Source organism: Lygodium microphyllum, chromosome 13 (assembly GCF_053477565.2).
Source record: "Lygodium microphyllum isolate KBCC chromosome 13, Lygodium_microphyllum_v1.1.10, whole genome shotgun sequence".
In the NCBI taxonomy this organism is placed as follows: domain Eukaryota; kingdom Viridiplantae; phylum Streptophyta; class Polypodiopsida; order Schizaeales; family Lygodiaceae; genus Lygodium; species Lygodium microphyllum.
The window spans coordinates 129,705,730-129,722,244 of NC_141147.1; the positions used below are offsets into that span (position 1 = coordinate 129,705,730).

Below are 16,515 nucleotides of genomic sequence, written 5' to 3' on the forward strand. Positions count from 1 at the left end.
ATTCTCCATAGCATGCATTCTCAGTATTTTAACATGGTATCAGAGCGGGTTTTAAGTTAATGAGTCATCAGGCCACTAATTGAGTCATTCCAGTTTGAATTTCTGGCTCCCTCCACTTTTCCTTGGATCTCTCAGCTACCTCCATAGCTACTCACCTTCAGTGGAGGACTTGTAGCTCCCAATCCAGGCCATTTCAGCTTGTGTTTTCTTCTGGGCAAACCTTCTCTCTCTCAGGGTGCTCCTCCCTGTTACCTCAAACCACGACATTGTTGACTCCACACTCCAGCATTGCGCCATCATTCAATCGCTGCATTTTCTGCGCCCTTTGCTGTTCGTACATTCGATTCCGCCTACACTCTTCACGATGCTGGCGAGCATCATAGGGCTTTGATAGCCTACTTCCTAAGCTTCATTTCTATCAAAAAAGTTTTGCAAATGATCAAGGATTCAGCTCACAGGAGGTGAAAAACCAGGCTGCCCCGTGAAACCCTAATGCAGACTCCATAGCTATCAAGCTTCAAGCTCTTGTTTTACTTCCTTCTCTTACTCTTGTGGCTCAAATCAAGTCATTAACTCTCTAATCTGCTCTAGTACTCAGTCTTTAGCAAGCATTCAAGTTATTTACCAGCGAGGAGAGGAGATCTTAACAAGTTTCTCAACAACAAGACTCTCAAGCATTTCAAGAAATAGTGTCCATTGACACTCATCTAGTGTTTTTAGCACTAATGTCAGTTAACACAATCAGCTTTGCCTCTAATCAAAACTGATTTTTTTTGCAACTCCAGCATCAAATCAAGGAGGGGAAGACTCGAATTTGCATCAGATCTTGGAGATTCCAACTTCAAGGGCATCATAGTCACTAAATTGCCTAGTATCTCTTGATACTAATCACCTAGTGATTCTTAGTACTTGTGCTCAACTGAAATTGGAATTGTTTGGAGTTGATTTGCTGCTGATCTTGCAATCTCAAAATGGGTAAGGATTCACCGACATCTCGATTCAATGGTGTTGGATTCCATACATGGCAAACTAGGATCAAATTGATCCTAATGAAGAAAGGCTTGTGGTCAATCACAAGTGGTCAAGAGAAGAAACCAAGGGAAGCTGCACTTTCAGTTGTATGGGATAAAAATGATGATAAGGCTCAAGCTATTATCAAGTTTGAACTTGATGACGGCTACATTCATCATGTTGATGATTGTGAAACCTCTTACGCAACATGGGATCGATTAGAAACCTTATTTGGAGCTCATTCCAAATCCTCAAAATATGGTTTACTAATTGAATTTTTTAGGCTCGACATGCAAAGTAATACCTCACTTGCAACTCATTTGAATTATATGGAAAGCTTGTTGACACAACTTGCAGGAATCAACTTGAAGATGGATGAAGACATTTGCATTGGAGTGCTTCTCAAAAGTCTTCCACTTGAGTTTGACAATGTGTCTACCACATTAATCAACATGCCAAAGCCAAAACTTGTCGACATCAAAGCCTCTCTCTTGGAAGAGGAAAAGAAGATTAAGAACAAAGGAGAAACAAGCATCCCAAGAGGAGACCAACAACTCCTCTATGTGAAAGGGAAGAAGAGCGTAGTTTGTGACTTTTGTAAGAAACCTGGGCATATTGAGAGATTTTGCTATACTAAGAAAAAGTCTCAAAGAGCATATCTTGCTATAGTCAAAGAAGATGAAGACAACATTGAAGAAGAAGGTGAAGAAGAAACCCAAGATCAAAAGGATAAGACTCACCAGTCTCTCTTTTGTAGCTCATTTTCTGATGATAGACCGTTTTAAAGTTCAACATGTGGACTTGCCTTATGTTCCCGCCATAAGCTTCTAAAACTCCTCATGTAGCCTTTGCACACTACAGCTTCTACACACTTAGTGAGGCCTTGTAATAGTCTCTAGCTTTGTATGGTTGTTTTTTTTCTTCCATGTCTACACTTAGCAAGGTTCTACTCACAACAGTCTCTGTATACTCAGTGTCTTTTCTGGTTGTGATTGAGGAGGGGTGTGAGAAATGTGCAATCACATCCACCACAGTCTCTTTGTATGAGACAAACAAGGCAAAGAAACAGATTGCAAATAAAGCTTTAGACTAGGTCATGTATGCACGGTTTATTAAAACCATAGTTGTTGAATACTATGGTCCCTTTCCACCTATCTCCATCTACCAATACCACCTACTGTAAGCCTATAAAAGGCACTCATCCCCACACTCATTCAATCAGTCATTATCAATCAGTTGTACTTGCATTATGCTTGGATAATATTAGTTGTTCTTCCTTGTCAATGCTTCTGTCTCATTATGATTGTCTATTTGCTCATCAGTGATCCTCCATAGCATGCATTCTCAGTATTTTAACATATTGTTGATGATTATAATAGGATGACTTGGGCGTATTTTTGGCAACTAAGATCACAAACGCTATTAAACTTTTGAGGAGAATTAGTCCAGGTGGAAACTAAAGACAATTGGAGCTGATGAAGGCAGGGAATTCACCTCGAATGAGATGGCTCACTTTTGTGCGGCGCTAGGGATTCATTAGGAGTTCGCTAACTCCAATAATCCCCAAGAGAATAGTTCTCTGAAGGAAAGAACATGACCATGGCAGAGATGGTGAGGACTATAATGAAGCATTAGAAGGTGCCTCAGGTTCTTTGGGTAAAGTTGGTAGCCACAATTGCCCATAGCCTTAATGGATCACCCACATTAGTGGTTCTCAACATGAACCCATTTGAGGCTTATTTTGGTGCCAAGAACTGATGTTTCTTATTTTAGGGCCTTCAAGCAACTAGCTTGACCTTTATTTAATGCACCTAAAATGTTCTCACATGGTATGATATACATACTAAAAGGCACGTGGGACATCATAGTAGAGCATGCATGGTGGCATAGATGTATGGAGTTTCGGTAATAGGGAGACGGAAACAAAGTTTCTGCTTGAGGCCAAAATGACGAAATAGGGAAATTGATTTAAGTCTATTTCTAGGAATATTCTAATATTAGACATATATGCATGTAACTTTAGAAGAGATTACCGGCTCTAATGAGTGTGGATAGTGAAGAACGAAGACAAGAGAAGGTTTACTTGCTGAAAACAGTGAAAACAGCTGCAAATCTGAGGGAAAACAGTTGTGCATAGTGTGGATAGACAAGGGAAAAGTTTAGCAGCTGAAGGATGAGGGATTTGTGGTTGAAAAGCTGTAGGCAGCAGAAGGGAGAAGCAAACAGCAGCTAAATGTGAGTGAGCAGCAGTAAAAGAGGGTGAAGAGCAGAGCAGAATAGGTGAAAACTGCACACGCAGGCTCAGAATGGAAAAATTGGCCTGACACTGGAATTTTCCCCTGCCAGTCTGGAAATGCTTTGTTCTGAAATGTGTTTCAGAACCGAAACATTTCGGGCCTTTTTATCTTTCCGTTTTGAGCAGCTGAAACAGTGTCTCAGGCTATGCATGGTGATGTCAATGCCACATGCATGTGAACTTACTCTATGCCCTGTGCATGATGGACATTGCATTGGCTTTGCTGGACAGGGGCAAGACCTTGGAAATTGTAAATTTCCTAAGGTTAAATGTAAAACTTTCATAGGTCAAGGCTAAAAGAGAGGTTTCTAACCTTAGAATGAAAGTCTGTTGAAGGTTGGGGAGGGCCATTCAAAAAATTTAGGCCAAAGTTTGGGCAGAGCCACTTCTATTTAATTACAGAATAAAACATGGCTGATTTGTGTGCTTTTTGGCAATTAAAACTTGCCATTTTATCTCTTCATCTTCCTCATTCAGGCACGCAAGCTTGGGAGAAGCCATGTTTGGCTGGGATAAGTTGAGGTTGGATCACTATCATAGTTGTCATCCATAAAATGCCTGTATTTGGAGCAACATTGTGGCATGTGCTTTTTCTGTCTTGGATTAGATTAGGGCTGGAATTCTCTTTTGCTCTTGTTTTGGAATCAGACTTGCCGATCGGTACCAATTAGGGTTTGTTGGCCGGGGTGCTGATTTTGGCAAATCAGGGCTGTTTGATGCAGAAATTGACATTGCATTTGGTTATACAAGATGTTTGGGCATGGATGCAGTGTTTCTCAGACATGCAATCACTATTCAGGCTGTGGACAGCATTGTGATGTATGAACAAACAAATTAGAGTGCAATTGGCAGTTTTGTCATGAGAAAAGTCACTACTTGTGAGAGCAACAGGTGGCAAATGCGTTAGGGCAAAGATGAACTAATTCGTGGATATGGGGGCAAATTTAGGACTGATTTGTTATCGTGTAAATTGTGGGTTTCATCTAAAAACCCTAATCATTTTAAAGTCCATTTGGTATTTTTTGTCCTGTAAAATGCCACCATTGGTGAGAGAAATTCTGGGCAGATGCATCTGTTGGCAAAGTTGGGCCACGTTTGGAGAGCATGCATCGTAGACTTAATGGCATATTTGGGATGGTTTGTTGCAACAGAGATTAGTGTTTGCAAAAGAGGTTTATTAGATAAAACTATGTCCATAATACTGATAAATTTCTCGAAAAGGGCGTTGGCTGGCAGGGAGGCTAAGAGGCCCAATATCAATGTGAACCTTGCAAGGACTTGAGGGGGGTGTCAAAAAGAGAAGAAGGCTTTGATACCATATCAAAAAATAACAAAGGACAAAAGAGATAGTAGGGTTTGCAGGGAGAAACACAGAGTGTGTACGGCAAACATTAAGAGAGAAGAGAAACTCCAAAACACAAGAACATGGTGATGATGCAGTGAATCCTGCTATGAGAAGAAAAGATGATACAGTGGAGGCGAAGCTCAAAAGATAACTGCACTGTCCTATCTGAATCAAGCGGCAGCACATGTGGGAATTTGCACAGTGAAAGGAGCCAAATGTAGTCCTTCGGGTAGTGGGCTATCGAAGTAATCACTGGAAAGTGAAGGACAGCTATTGAGGGAGTTCACTGCAGTCCGTTGATGCTGTCAGAGATAAAGAGGATGATCACCAACTGTTGAGGGAGCAAACCGGAGTCCTTAGATGCTAGGGAGTGGCCTATGCAGCAAAATGCAAAACCCAGATTGTTTCGGAGTTGCCAAACGTAGGGAGAGCAACAGAGATGCTGATGCTAGGGGATGGATCATGACGCTAGATGAAGGACAGCCACCAGGAGGGTAAATGCAGCTTGTGTAGGCTTGTCAGCCCAAAAACGCAGGTATCTGGGGCTACAGAAACTAATGCTAGATGTGGGGTGACACTAGGCAGGAAGATGTTGACGCCAGGCTAGGGAAGGTGACGCCATATGTGGAGGTCTCCAAGCAGCCAAATGCAAATCTGGTGAAGCTTGAAGGGAATGGAAGAGGTCGCCAGCTATGGAGGATTGATGCCAAGGTAGGAGTGCTCTCGCCAATAGTTTGATGATGACACTAGCAGGGTGGAGCCTTCGAACGTAGGACTTGAGTGATGGGACAGGGCACTTGAAGGAGAAGAGGGAGGATGACCATGAATTGCGATGTCCTCTAGTAGGGGTATGGGCAGCAGCGGAGTGAAGGGGGAAGGGTGTGTGAGTGACAGAGAAAGAGAGGTGAAGAATGATTAAGGTGGTGTTGGTGGTGGTGAAGAATGAATAAAGTGACTGCCTATTTATAGGCATAAGTTGTCTAGGGTGGCGTACCATTGTGTGGGCGGCCATTGAAAAAGTGGCGGTACTATGTCTTCATCTTCTGGGTCTTGGTTTATAAGTTCAAGTCTTCTGATACATGCCTTTGATTCCCCAACTGCACAACCAGATGTGGATTCTCTACTAATGTCTTGGGTCGTCTGTGTAGTGCCGTTCAAGGTGCATCTATCATCGGGACTGTCATGTCAAAGATCTTTTGACTTTGATTTGCAACCAAAAACTACGTGTATGCTAAAATACTTATAGCCTCTTACTTTGTGAACAAAAAGTAGGTTTTGCTGAACAGTGCTCTCAAATTTTTTGTATACCTCAGAGACCTTTGTTGCCCTTCTCCCGACTATTGAATTGGTTCGTGTTGTGTTTGGTCATTGATGCATCTCTCCTCTCTTTTCAACTGTTTTCCTTATCATGTATGTTAGGAGCCTTACATGATATATGAAGCGTTTGCAGGGTCAAAGCTCATGAAAAGTATCTTAGAGCTTTGCGAGCAAAGCGTTGATATCGTAGAGGTTTATTTGCATGTGCAAATCAACAATGAGGAAGCTCTTGAGTTTTATAAGAAGTTTGACTTCAAGATACAAGAAGTTATAAAGAATTACTACAGGCGCACAGAACCTAGGGACTGTTATCTGTTGTCAAAAAAGATCAGAGAAGCCGGCTCAGGTCTCAATTGAGTAAATGGACAATGCATATTAAGAGTGTGAACTTCAAGATGTTTGTGCTGCTATATAGACCTTTGGTGAGCATTTGAAACTGCCCCAAGCTTAATTATGTGAGGGAGATGCTTTAAGTGGCCTTAAAGGTTATGCTTGAAGAAAGAGGTGTGTGCTCTTATATGCCTATACAGTACAACTGTTGGGTACATCTGCAATGCCTTCTATCCAGTGTTCACAATAGCGGTCGTTGTCAGTCTGTGAGGAAAGGCACCTCATCCTTTTTAACACTAGAATACATATATGTTATCGTTGCCTGCTTGCTACAACACAGTAGTAACTAGATGCTTTTCTGAACTCATGTATATTCAAACATCAAATTTTCTTTATACTCATCCCTGTGGCTCAATTTACAAGGGAATGCAATTGCGCTTGAATGAAGTCAATTGCTACTTGTTTTTGTTGTATTTATGTCTTTGACACGAAGTATTGTTGGCAATTGAATGTGCAAGGCTTGCACCCAGCTTGGCTGCATTAAGCTCATTAAACTGTTGTATCAATTTGTGGCAAGCAAACGGTTTTATCTGGTCAATTGTTCGGTATTATATGGTGCCTCATGTCGACGACTTGGTAGTCAATATGCTTTATGCTTTTTTTGCGGTTGCTTAGTTGCATGGTGTGTGGAAAACCCTGAAAAATTAATTCATGTTGACCGATTAGGCCACCTTTTGCCATATATTTTGATCGAATGCATTAATGCCCACTAGTTTTGGTTGCGTATTAGTTTCCATGCTATCTCATGTAGGGGGACGCATGTATATGTTGCAAACGAGTATTAAGATTCACCTTTCAACTCTTTAGAAAGTGCCTAACATCAACATTGTGAAATATTACATTAGTGCATTGCTAAAACGAATATGAAGGTAACCTCCACTACATGTCACTTGCATCCACCCATCTAAAGATCAATTTTTCCAAACGTTTAATACTACGGGAACATAATGTGAGACTTCTTGTCTCATAGATAGTGATTGATGTCACATTCTTGCAAGAAGAAAAATTAACCTAAATACAACCATACACGAACACAACATTACTCGCAAGTACGGATATGATAGTGAAATCTCTTTGTATAGGCCAATCCTTTCCCCGAAAATGTATAACTTCATGAGCTCCTTTGAAAAATGTCCTCTTTAGTTGAAGTAGGAGCTTCTCATTGTGTAAGGAACTTAAGGGTCTTAACTAATACGACACAATTCAACTCAATTGATTTTCTTTGTGTTGACAATGTTGTATTTGAAATCTCTAATTGCATGTTTTGGTAACTTGTACATTGCCAATGTGTGTGAGTGAGATCTAAGCTCACACATAGATGCATGCAAACATGTGCATATGGGTAGGTGCTCGTGCATGCACATGCACATGCACACACAAACACAAACACAAGGCTGTTTTTAACTTAAGAGTAGTTAAATATACTAAACATTTAATTCTTACCTTGGAAGAATGATATAATTTTAGTTAGATAGCTGAACTCTATTTACATTTATGTATTTGGCATGCACTAGTCCAAGTTATGCATGGTGAATTTTAGGGTTCTAATATTGTAGTGTGCTCTTATTAAGGTTATATGTGTAGAGGAATCTCTTTTTGTTTTGTTCTAGTTTTCAATTTGTTTCTAAAGATTTAATTGTAGGGTTTTAATCTAGGTAAAGGGTGTTTCATCCCACCAAAGAACACCATTTCTATATACTCTAGGGGTGATTGTAATGTTAGGTCTACAAATACATTGTGGTCATGATGAAATATGTTTGATAATTGAAGCATTTCTCCCTTGATTGAAACTCATCATAGATGCCTTACCTTCTCAAACATTCTTTTTTAATCTTGAGAAGTATGCAAAGGTATATATGAAATAGTTGTTTTGTATGGCATCTCATTAGGCACATGCCAAGTATTGAAATATTTTAGGTTTAAGTGACATGTCTCAAGGTTTGAAAGTTTCAAAGTGGTCTTGAAATAGGTATTGTTTTTGCAAAATCATTCTCTTTGTATTATTGTATCATTCAATAAGAGGCCCCTTTGTGTGAGTCATCCTTTGCACATGCACACTCTCATTATAATTTGCTTGTGGAAACCTTAATATGAATGAAACCTACCATGCCATGCATGCAAGCAACTGTACACAACACATATGCACACACATGCATGTGCGATAATAAGTATTTATTTGTCCTTTGAATTCATAATTGGTGGAAAATTTTTGATCATTAGTAAACTTGAGTTACGCTTGATAGTCTAAGGTTGGGTACCCATTGATATGTGTGGGGACCTTAGAATTGAATTCATAATTGGTGGAAAATTTTTGACCATTAGTTTACTTGATTCACACTTGATAGTTTAAGATTGGGTACCCACTGATATGTGTGGGGACCTTAGAGTAGGTTTTAACTAAATGGTTCGAACAATACTCAATACAAGAAACATCAAAATGGTGATTTGTCATGCCAAACAAAAATTGCGTTTCTATTATTTCCTAAGTGGGAGAGCTTATTACAACATGCAAATGAGAATTCCTTACATTATATTGTGATTGAATGACACGTTTTTGCTATTGCGAAGTTGGAAGAGCTTATTACAACATACAAATGACAATTTCTTCTACTCTACTTTATATAATAATTAGACGTGATCTATTGATAGGATCCAATGACACTTTCTTGCTTTATGTTATAAGTATATCATAATTGATATTGATAGGTTGGTTAAAAGTATAGACGTACAAAACGTGCCAAATACTCTAGGGACTAACCATGCTGAAGGTGTCACTACATGCCATAGAACCACCAAGTGACCAAAAAGGGATTTCATGACCAAAAATATCAAGGCATTTCATGGTTTTAAAATGCCTACCTTGCATTTCTGGTATTAGGGGGTAGGGATCTATTACAATGGGTGGTTTGGGATGCTGTGAGGGTGGGTGTTATGACATGGGATGATAACTTATTTTCCTTGGGCGCGGGGAGGGGAGAGTCTGTGATGATGAAGAAGGGCGGCGATTGATGGAGGTGGATTGAGAAGGGACTGAAGAAAGGCTAGGCAGAGGCAGGGTCATGCAGGGGACTGATGACGGGAGGGGGTGCGCCTCTGCTGTCGTCTGATGATTGATGGGGATGGGGATGGGGATGGAGATCATGCTGCTGATGGATGATGGGAGGAGGAGGAGGAGGAGGGGGAGGTGGGGCCGCCTGCTGCTTCTTCCTCCTCCTGAAGAAGCAAAAGCAGGAGCAGCACGGGCACTGGAACAGGAACTTCATCCTGATCTCCTCCTTCGATTTATATGTATATTCCCACTCTCTTACCTACTGCTCTCTCTCTCTCTCTCTCTCTCTCTCTGTCTGCCTACCTATCTCTGTTATAATTCGACCCTCTCTCTCTATCGACAGAATCTCTCTCTGCCTTTCTGTGTGTATTGACGCGCCCTCGCATTCGCATTCTCCTCTTGCCCCCACCCCTCCTCCTCCAGGCCTCGTGTCGTTTTCCCTCTCCCGTCAGAGACGCGCCCTTTCCCTCAAGCGTCCTTTCGCCATTGATTTTTGAGGGACCATATCTTGCTTGGTGAACAAGTCTCTTTTCTCTCTTTCGGAACATGTTTTTTAAAGCCCAAAATATAGGCGAGCTGGTTACGCCAACATGGTTGCGTAAGTTTTTTGATCTCCTTGAGTTCGATCCTAGGGTCCCTAGGATCATGGTGTTCGCCTCGCTTGTATGGGGGGATCTCATAGCTTAAGAAAAAAACTCGTTACAAACAAGAAAAGTGATGTACTCATAAGGGCATGCCAAGATAAAGTGCTAGGTTCAAAGTTGTGATAAAAGTCAATTTGTGTACCAAAAGTAATATAGGAGCTTTAAAAGGCTAAAACAAGACTCGAAATCCATCGCATTTGTATTATAGGTCATCACAACAATCACAAATGGTGATCAATAGTATATGTTGATAGCTTGTGTATAACAATAGAGAGCTTATATGCACATGGGAAGATAGCAAATCATACATCTAAGGACTATAGATGGTTAACCATGCACCCAATTTCTTTAATTTATCGAGAACTCCAATTCACACTATTGTCTATCTAGAGACATAAAGATCTAATTCACATTGTTGTCTATATAAAGACACCGATATCAATTTTTGACATGATCCTACGTTTTCGATCCAATCTCTAGTTGTTGCATCCATTTTCTCTAACCATCATCAGTCACACACACTATTTAAAAGCTTATCTGCTTTGCCAACATTTTTTATCACAGTTCAAAAGAGTACAAATTGTTCTTGCATTTCTCCCTCTGCTACAATTGATTAAGCCTCCCATGTCTCCTTGGGAGAAGGGTTTTCTATTAATAGAATGATGTTATTTTTAGTTATGCCCAATATCCCTTTCAAAAAGGAGGTTGCATTAGCACATAGTCCAATATAAATGCTCTGAATGTAGCAAGTGAGATAATTCCATGAGCTTAATGTTATATGGGACCACAAAAAGACAAAATTGCCATGTAAATAAGAGGACACATCGAGTAGACCAATGATCTTGGGAGAATTGGTTGGTTTGGTGGTATTAGTGTCAAGATTGTGGGAGAGAAGGAAGGAGTCTCACTTGTAGCTTTCTTGCTTGCACAATGGGGGAATACACACAAGGGTGGAGGCTGAAAACAGTTTTCCTCTTCTTAGTTGTGGAAGCCAAAAGAACTCAAGTACAAAGAAATAGAAGAACTCTAGATATGGGTCTCAAACCAAACTCAACTAACTAAGGTGGCATACTAACTGAGCCACGAACTAGAGTAGATAAGGATAGCTATCATGTAGCTATTATTCAGGGGCGGTGTACCAACCGCATCTGCAACTGACAAGTCGGTGACATAAATACACAACGGTCACCCTGGCGTATCACGAGTGGAGCTCGATATCTCAATACTCCCCCTCGAGCTCAATCCCAATTCCTGCACACCAAGCAAGTCTCTGAACTTGCGCAGCTTCTCTGCGCCCAATGTCTTCGTGAATATGTCAGCTACCTGATCCTCTGTGCTGACATAAACTAGATCAATAAGACCTAGTAAAACCCTCTCTCGCACATAGTGATAATGTACCTCAATGTGCTTTGTTCTAGCATGATAGACTGGGTTATTTGCCAAGTGTATACTACTCATGTTGTCACAATAAATGACAACTGGCCCATCTGTAGACTGATGCATATCATAAAGTAGCTTATGCAACCAAGCTACCTCACATGCAGCCATTGCTGCACCCCTGTACTCAGCCTCTGTGCTCGACAAGGCAACTGTAGGCTGTTTCTTGCTGCTCCAAGTGACTACAGCACTCCCAAAAGAGAACACATATCCACTGGTAGATCGTCTATCAGAAATACTACCAGCCCAATCAGCATCAGTGTATCCATGCAACTGTATCTGAATCCCAGTCTCATAAAATAGTCCATACTGCAATGTGGACTTCACATATCTGAGTATACGTCTAGCCGCATCCAAATGTGGTTTCCTTGGAGCCTGCATAAACTGACTTACCAATCCAACAGCATAGCTCAAATCTGGTCTGGTAATAGTCATATAAATCAAACTTCCTACTATGCGTCTGTACATAGTAGGGTCTTCTAGAAGCTCACCTGCATCTGTGCTCAGCTTCACATTCTGCTCCAAAGGAACTGAAATAGGCTTACAGCTTGTCATCCCATATTTGGATAGCATGTCCAATCCATACTGCCTCTGCAAGAGCTGTATCCCACTTGGTGATCTAATCACCTCAATGCCCAAGAAATAACACAGCTCTTCCAAATCCTTCATCTCAAACTTCTGCTTCAATAGCATTTTCACATGAAGGATATCTTCATCACTGTCACCTGTCATAATCAAATCAACATAAATGACAAGTAGCATAATACATTTCTCTGTTTTTCTCACATAAAGTGAGAAATCTGCATTGAAAATCTGAAAGCCAATAGTGACAAGATACTGTCATATCTTGTCAGACCATGCTCTAGGTGCTTGCTTCAAGCCATACAAGGCTTTCTTCAACCTGCAAACAAATTTAGGATGAACAGCATGCACATAACCTGGTGGCTGCTCCATATAGACATCTTCTTGCAAATCACCATGCAAGAAGGTATTCTTTACATCCATCTGATGTAAAGACCATCCCTTTGATGCAGACATAGCAATGACTCCTCTTACGGTTGCCATCCTTGCAACCGGACTGAATGTTTCTTCATAGTCAATGCCATATGTTTGTGCATACCCCTTGACTATTAATCTTGCCTTGTATCTGTTCACAGAACCATCTGCATTGTGCTTTACCTTATAAACCCACTTACAGCCAATTGCATTTTTACCTTTAGGCAAAGGTACCAATTTTCATGTAGCATTTGCTTCCAAGGCATCCATTTCTTCATCCATGGCTTTCTCCCATTTTTCTTTTCCCATGGCTTGCTCAAAAGAAGTGGGTTTTGGTTCCTGTATCACTTTGACCATATATGCATAGTGAATGGCTGTAAATCCATTATATTTCAGCCTATCCACAGGATACCTAGCTCTCGTAGACATACACAAAGTAGGTTCACTCCCAGGTGCTCTCAAAACATCCTTGTTCTTCCTTACTTCAGGTGTAACAATAGAAGGAATACCCAACTCATCATCAATGCTCTGCTCTGAGCCACTGGATTCACCATCCACATAAGAGTGGCCTGCATTCACATCAAACATGGGCTGATCAACTTTTTCTTTTCCTTTTCGTGATACCTACATATCACTATCTGCATTGCTTTGAGAAGATTCTCCTGATCTCAATCGGCCTGTCCATGGCGAAGAATGTGAACCACTGCTAGAGGACGCTCCAGGTCCACTAATATTTTGTGACTGCTGCTGTGAATTCTGTGCATCATTACCATTTTGTGCATCTACATCATCAATCACATTTACTGGTTTATACTAGCTACTCATCTCATAAAAAACATCTCTGCTCACTGTAAACTTACGAGTAGAAGGGTTATAGCATCTATACCCTTTTTGCTACAGAGAGTAACCAATAAAGATGCACTTCTCATGTCACAACTCTATAGAAACAGAATTTGTATCATTTTTCATTAATTTGTCTATATAATGATTTATTAAATTTATTTCATTTGCACTAATTAGATATAAAGAAAAGTGCATTGGAGCTGGTCACTGATGAGTGGTCACAGGTTATGGTGGACCCACGCGGTGGGTTAGAGAAAAGATAGTTCACACTTCCACCTATATGACCCGATTGGGCACATGTGACTAAAACTCACGCATATCAGGGTTAGACTCGCACACAGAAAGGATTGATGCCGTAAAGTGTGGGCTAGATCCACCAGGACAGACAGTTACAATCAACAAGATGGCATGATCATGAAATGCTTGTATAATGTGCATGTATGGGCTGAAAGCTTGAAATGCACATTTCTTTGCATAGGAAAGTCACATGAAGATTCGGATACCATTTTTGCGATGTACACGGAAAAAGCTTTCATATGATACCCATATTGGGGGGGTCCCTAAATTCTAGGAGATCCCTAAATTTTAGGAGGTCCCTAAATTTTAGGAGCCTCGAATTAGCCTAAAAATGCTAGTCCTAAAAAATAGGGATGTCATTCTAAAAATAGTAAGTTCTGTACTCTGACTGTGCTTACTAAATTTGGTTGTTTCTATTCTTGACAGTATTCAACCCAAAAAGGAAGGCCATAAAGAAGAGACAAGTGTCAAGACACTTGTCACATAAGTTTCCAAGTGTCCCACCACTTGTCACATCTCATGACATGTGGCTGGACACTTGTCTTGTGCTACTCCACTTTTCCCTTTTGTACTAGCTCTCCCCTCTCCTATAAATAAGAGCTCGTTTTTCTTCATTGAGCATCATTTTTCTTTGCTGTAAACTCATGTACAACACCCACAGATAGCCAGAAACTGGCTCCATCCATCCCCATCATCATCCCCCACTTCTCCATTATCAAATTCCTCCATATTCCCTCTTCTATCACTGTTGTTTTACAAGACAACAAGCTTGTAAATTCATTACAGCACCTCCTTCTTGAGCTCTTTCTTCCATTTTAGCTACAAGAAGCAAGCTCTATCCATATACTGCTGATCAACGATGGAGAAAGACTGAATTCCCCTTTTTCTTCTCTCATACTGTAAAGAAATCAGTTCTTATCATTGCATAATAGATAATGCATGTGTGTTTGTACATCTTTGCATGATCTTGTGAGAGTGAGAATTACTTCTTCTCACTCTTAGGTTGATTGTAACTGAGCTCTTCCCTAAGGGACTTGGGTTGAGCAGAAATACATTCCTTCGGGGGAGGGGGGGGGGGGTTGCCCATCTTCAACCCTCAATCTTGTCTCCATTACTTTTACATTTTCATGGCTGTAATTTTGTGAGTAATTTTCATTTTCAACTTTAAGTGTTCATTCTCTTTTATATTAAATCTCGAAAAAAAGCAAATATCATAATTGTTAAGCATACTATGTTGTTCGGGGCGTGTGTCCACTAGAATCATCCAGGACACGTCTTAGCAGTCCATCGGAAAGGATGTCTAGAAAACTCCGCTCGGCACTCCCATGGAATGTTACGGGGTTTGCAATCTAGGTCTTTCCGTGTCTGCCACGTAGCGGAAGTATCCTGGCCGTTCCCACTTAGGATCGACCGGAATTTGGGTTTTCCTGTTTGGTTATTAACTAACAGCAACTAGCGTCAGACCCAAGCGAACTACTTTACGCAGAAACGCCAGGTCTGAAGCGGATTCACGCTGCACTTGGTTCAAGGAGAATGGGAAATGAGAGGGATGCAAAACTCAACCTCTCTACCAATAGGTATAGTCCTATTCCGTAAATCGGGTAAGACGTAACTCTAGGTCATTGCTCTCATTATTCGTTTTGATAATGATGATCATCCCGTTGTTCATTCGAGACTTTTGAGAAAATGTCATGAAGGAAAAATACAACATTAATATTTGCACCTTGGATTAATTCCAGCCTTTGTAAATTTAGCTTTAGCCTATATGTACATGTGTGAACAGCCCTTAAGTTTGGAAGAGGGTTAGAATAAAAGGGACTAGAGGCCAAAGGCAAGACATCTTTTGATCATTCAATAATCTTGGCTTTACCATTTTCTTGGAGTTAGCTTCTTTCTAGCCTATGAAGCACTCAGCCATGGCCGTCATGTATTCTTGAATCTCCAACCATTAATACATGATGAGGATGTCTTGGTGCAATAGTTTTGTTAATTCTTTGTTGTAGCTTAGTTAATTTTCAATTTCAGTTAGATTTCATTCCATGGTTGATTGCTTTCATTACATTGGTATCAGAGCTGTAGCTTAGATCCTTGCAGAAGTCATTTTCAAGTACTAGATTCAGTTTCCTAGGCTAGAGAGAGCAAACCATAGTTAGGAATTTGAGTGACAGGACTTGACAGGACATGAAGATTTCAAACCGGAGTTATATGTGAAGGTCTGCTACAAACAAGGATGAAGATGGTGATTCTTGGCATTACCAATGGAAGAAATGAAAGGCTCCAGCCAAAATAGCAGGACGTGATCAAGATTGAGCCAAAATTTGGGGTAAGTGTACAAACAATGGTTACAGGACATTTTAACTGTGGTTACTTTTGAGAAGGAAGGGTTTCTTCTTCCCTTTCCTCATTTCTTCAAGCTTTCCACAAGAATCCATGGCCAAGACCACATCAGATCTTCTCCTTCTCACTTCTATCATGAGAATGGGTTGTATGACCTCTTTCCCTGCCTTAAGAGCTTCAAGAGGAGTAGCTTATGTAGCTACTTAGCACCATTGCTGATTTCCAGGACGTGAGTATGCACTCACGCTGTTTGCGCCATCTGAACATACTCCTATACTGCGTGAGAAATTCAGGATGATGATCCTCTTGATGCATTGCTATTGATCTTCCAACCTTGGACAAGAGATATCTCACCAATTTCTTCAAGATCCTTATCAGTTTGGAGTGTTCCCTCTTCTTCAAAACCCTGGTTATGGAGTTTTATGACAGTTCTGGACAGCACTCAAATTTCTCAGATTTCTTCATCAAGATCAAAGGGTTTTTGTTCTATTATACTCCCTGAAGCCTCTACATACATCCTAGTACTAACATTGACTGATCTTGAAGCTTGAAG

General features: G+C 40.6%; 1 protein-coding gene across 2 annotated transcripts in view; it reads left to right on the forward strand.

Moving 5' to 3' along the window:
- LOC148027203 (uncharacterized) overlaps positions 1–6,698 on the forward strand; it is a 33,492-nt gene extending 26,794 nt beyond the window's left edge. Inside the window, exon 5 of one of the 2 annotated variants that reach the window (XR_015692942.1) lies at positions 6,103–6,229. Coding sequence is in view for 1 of the 2 variants with exons in the window: in XM_087691741.1 (XP_087547867.1) it covers positions 6,103–6,326 (224 nt within the window). In the remaining variant the exon portion in view is untranslated. Of the gene's footprint in view, positions 1–6,102 lie in introns of both variants that reach the window. The other variant, XM_087691741.1, reaches the window with a different exon arrangement.
- The last annotated feature ends 9,817 nt before the right edge of the window (positions 6,699–16,515 follow it).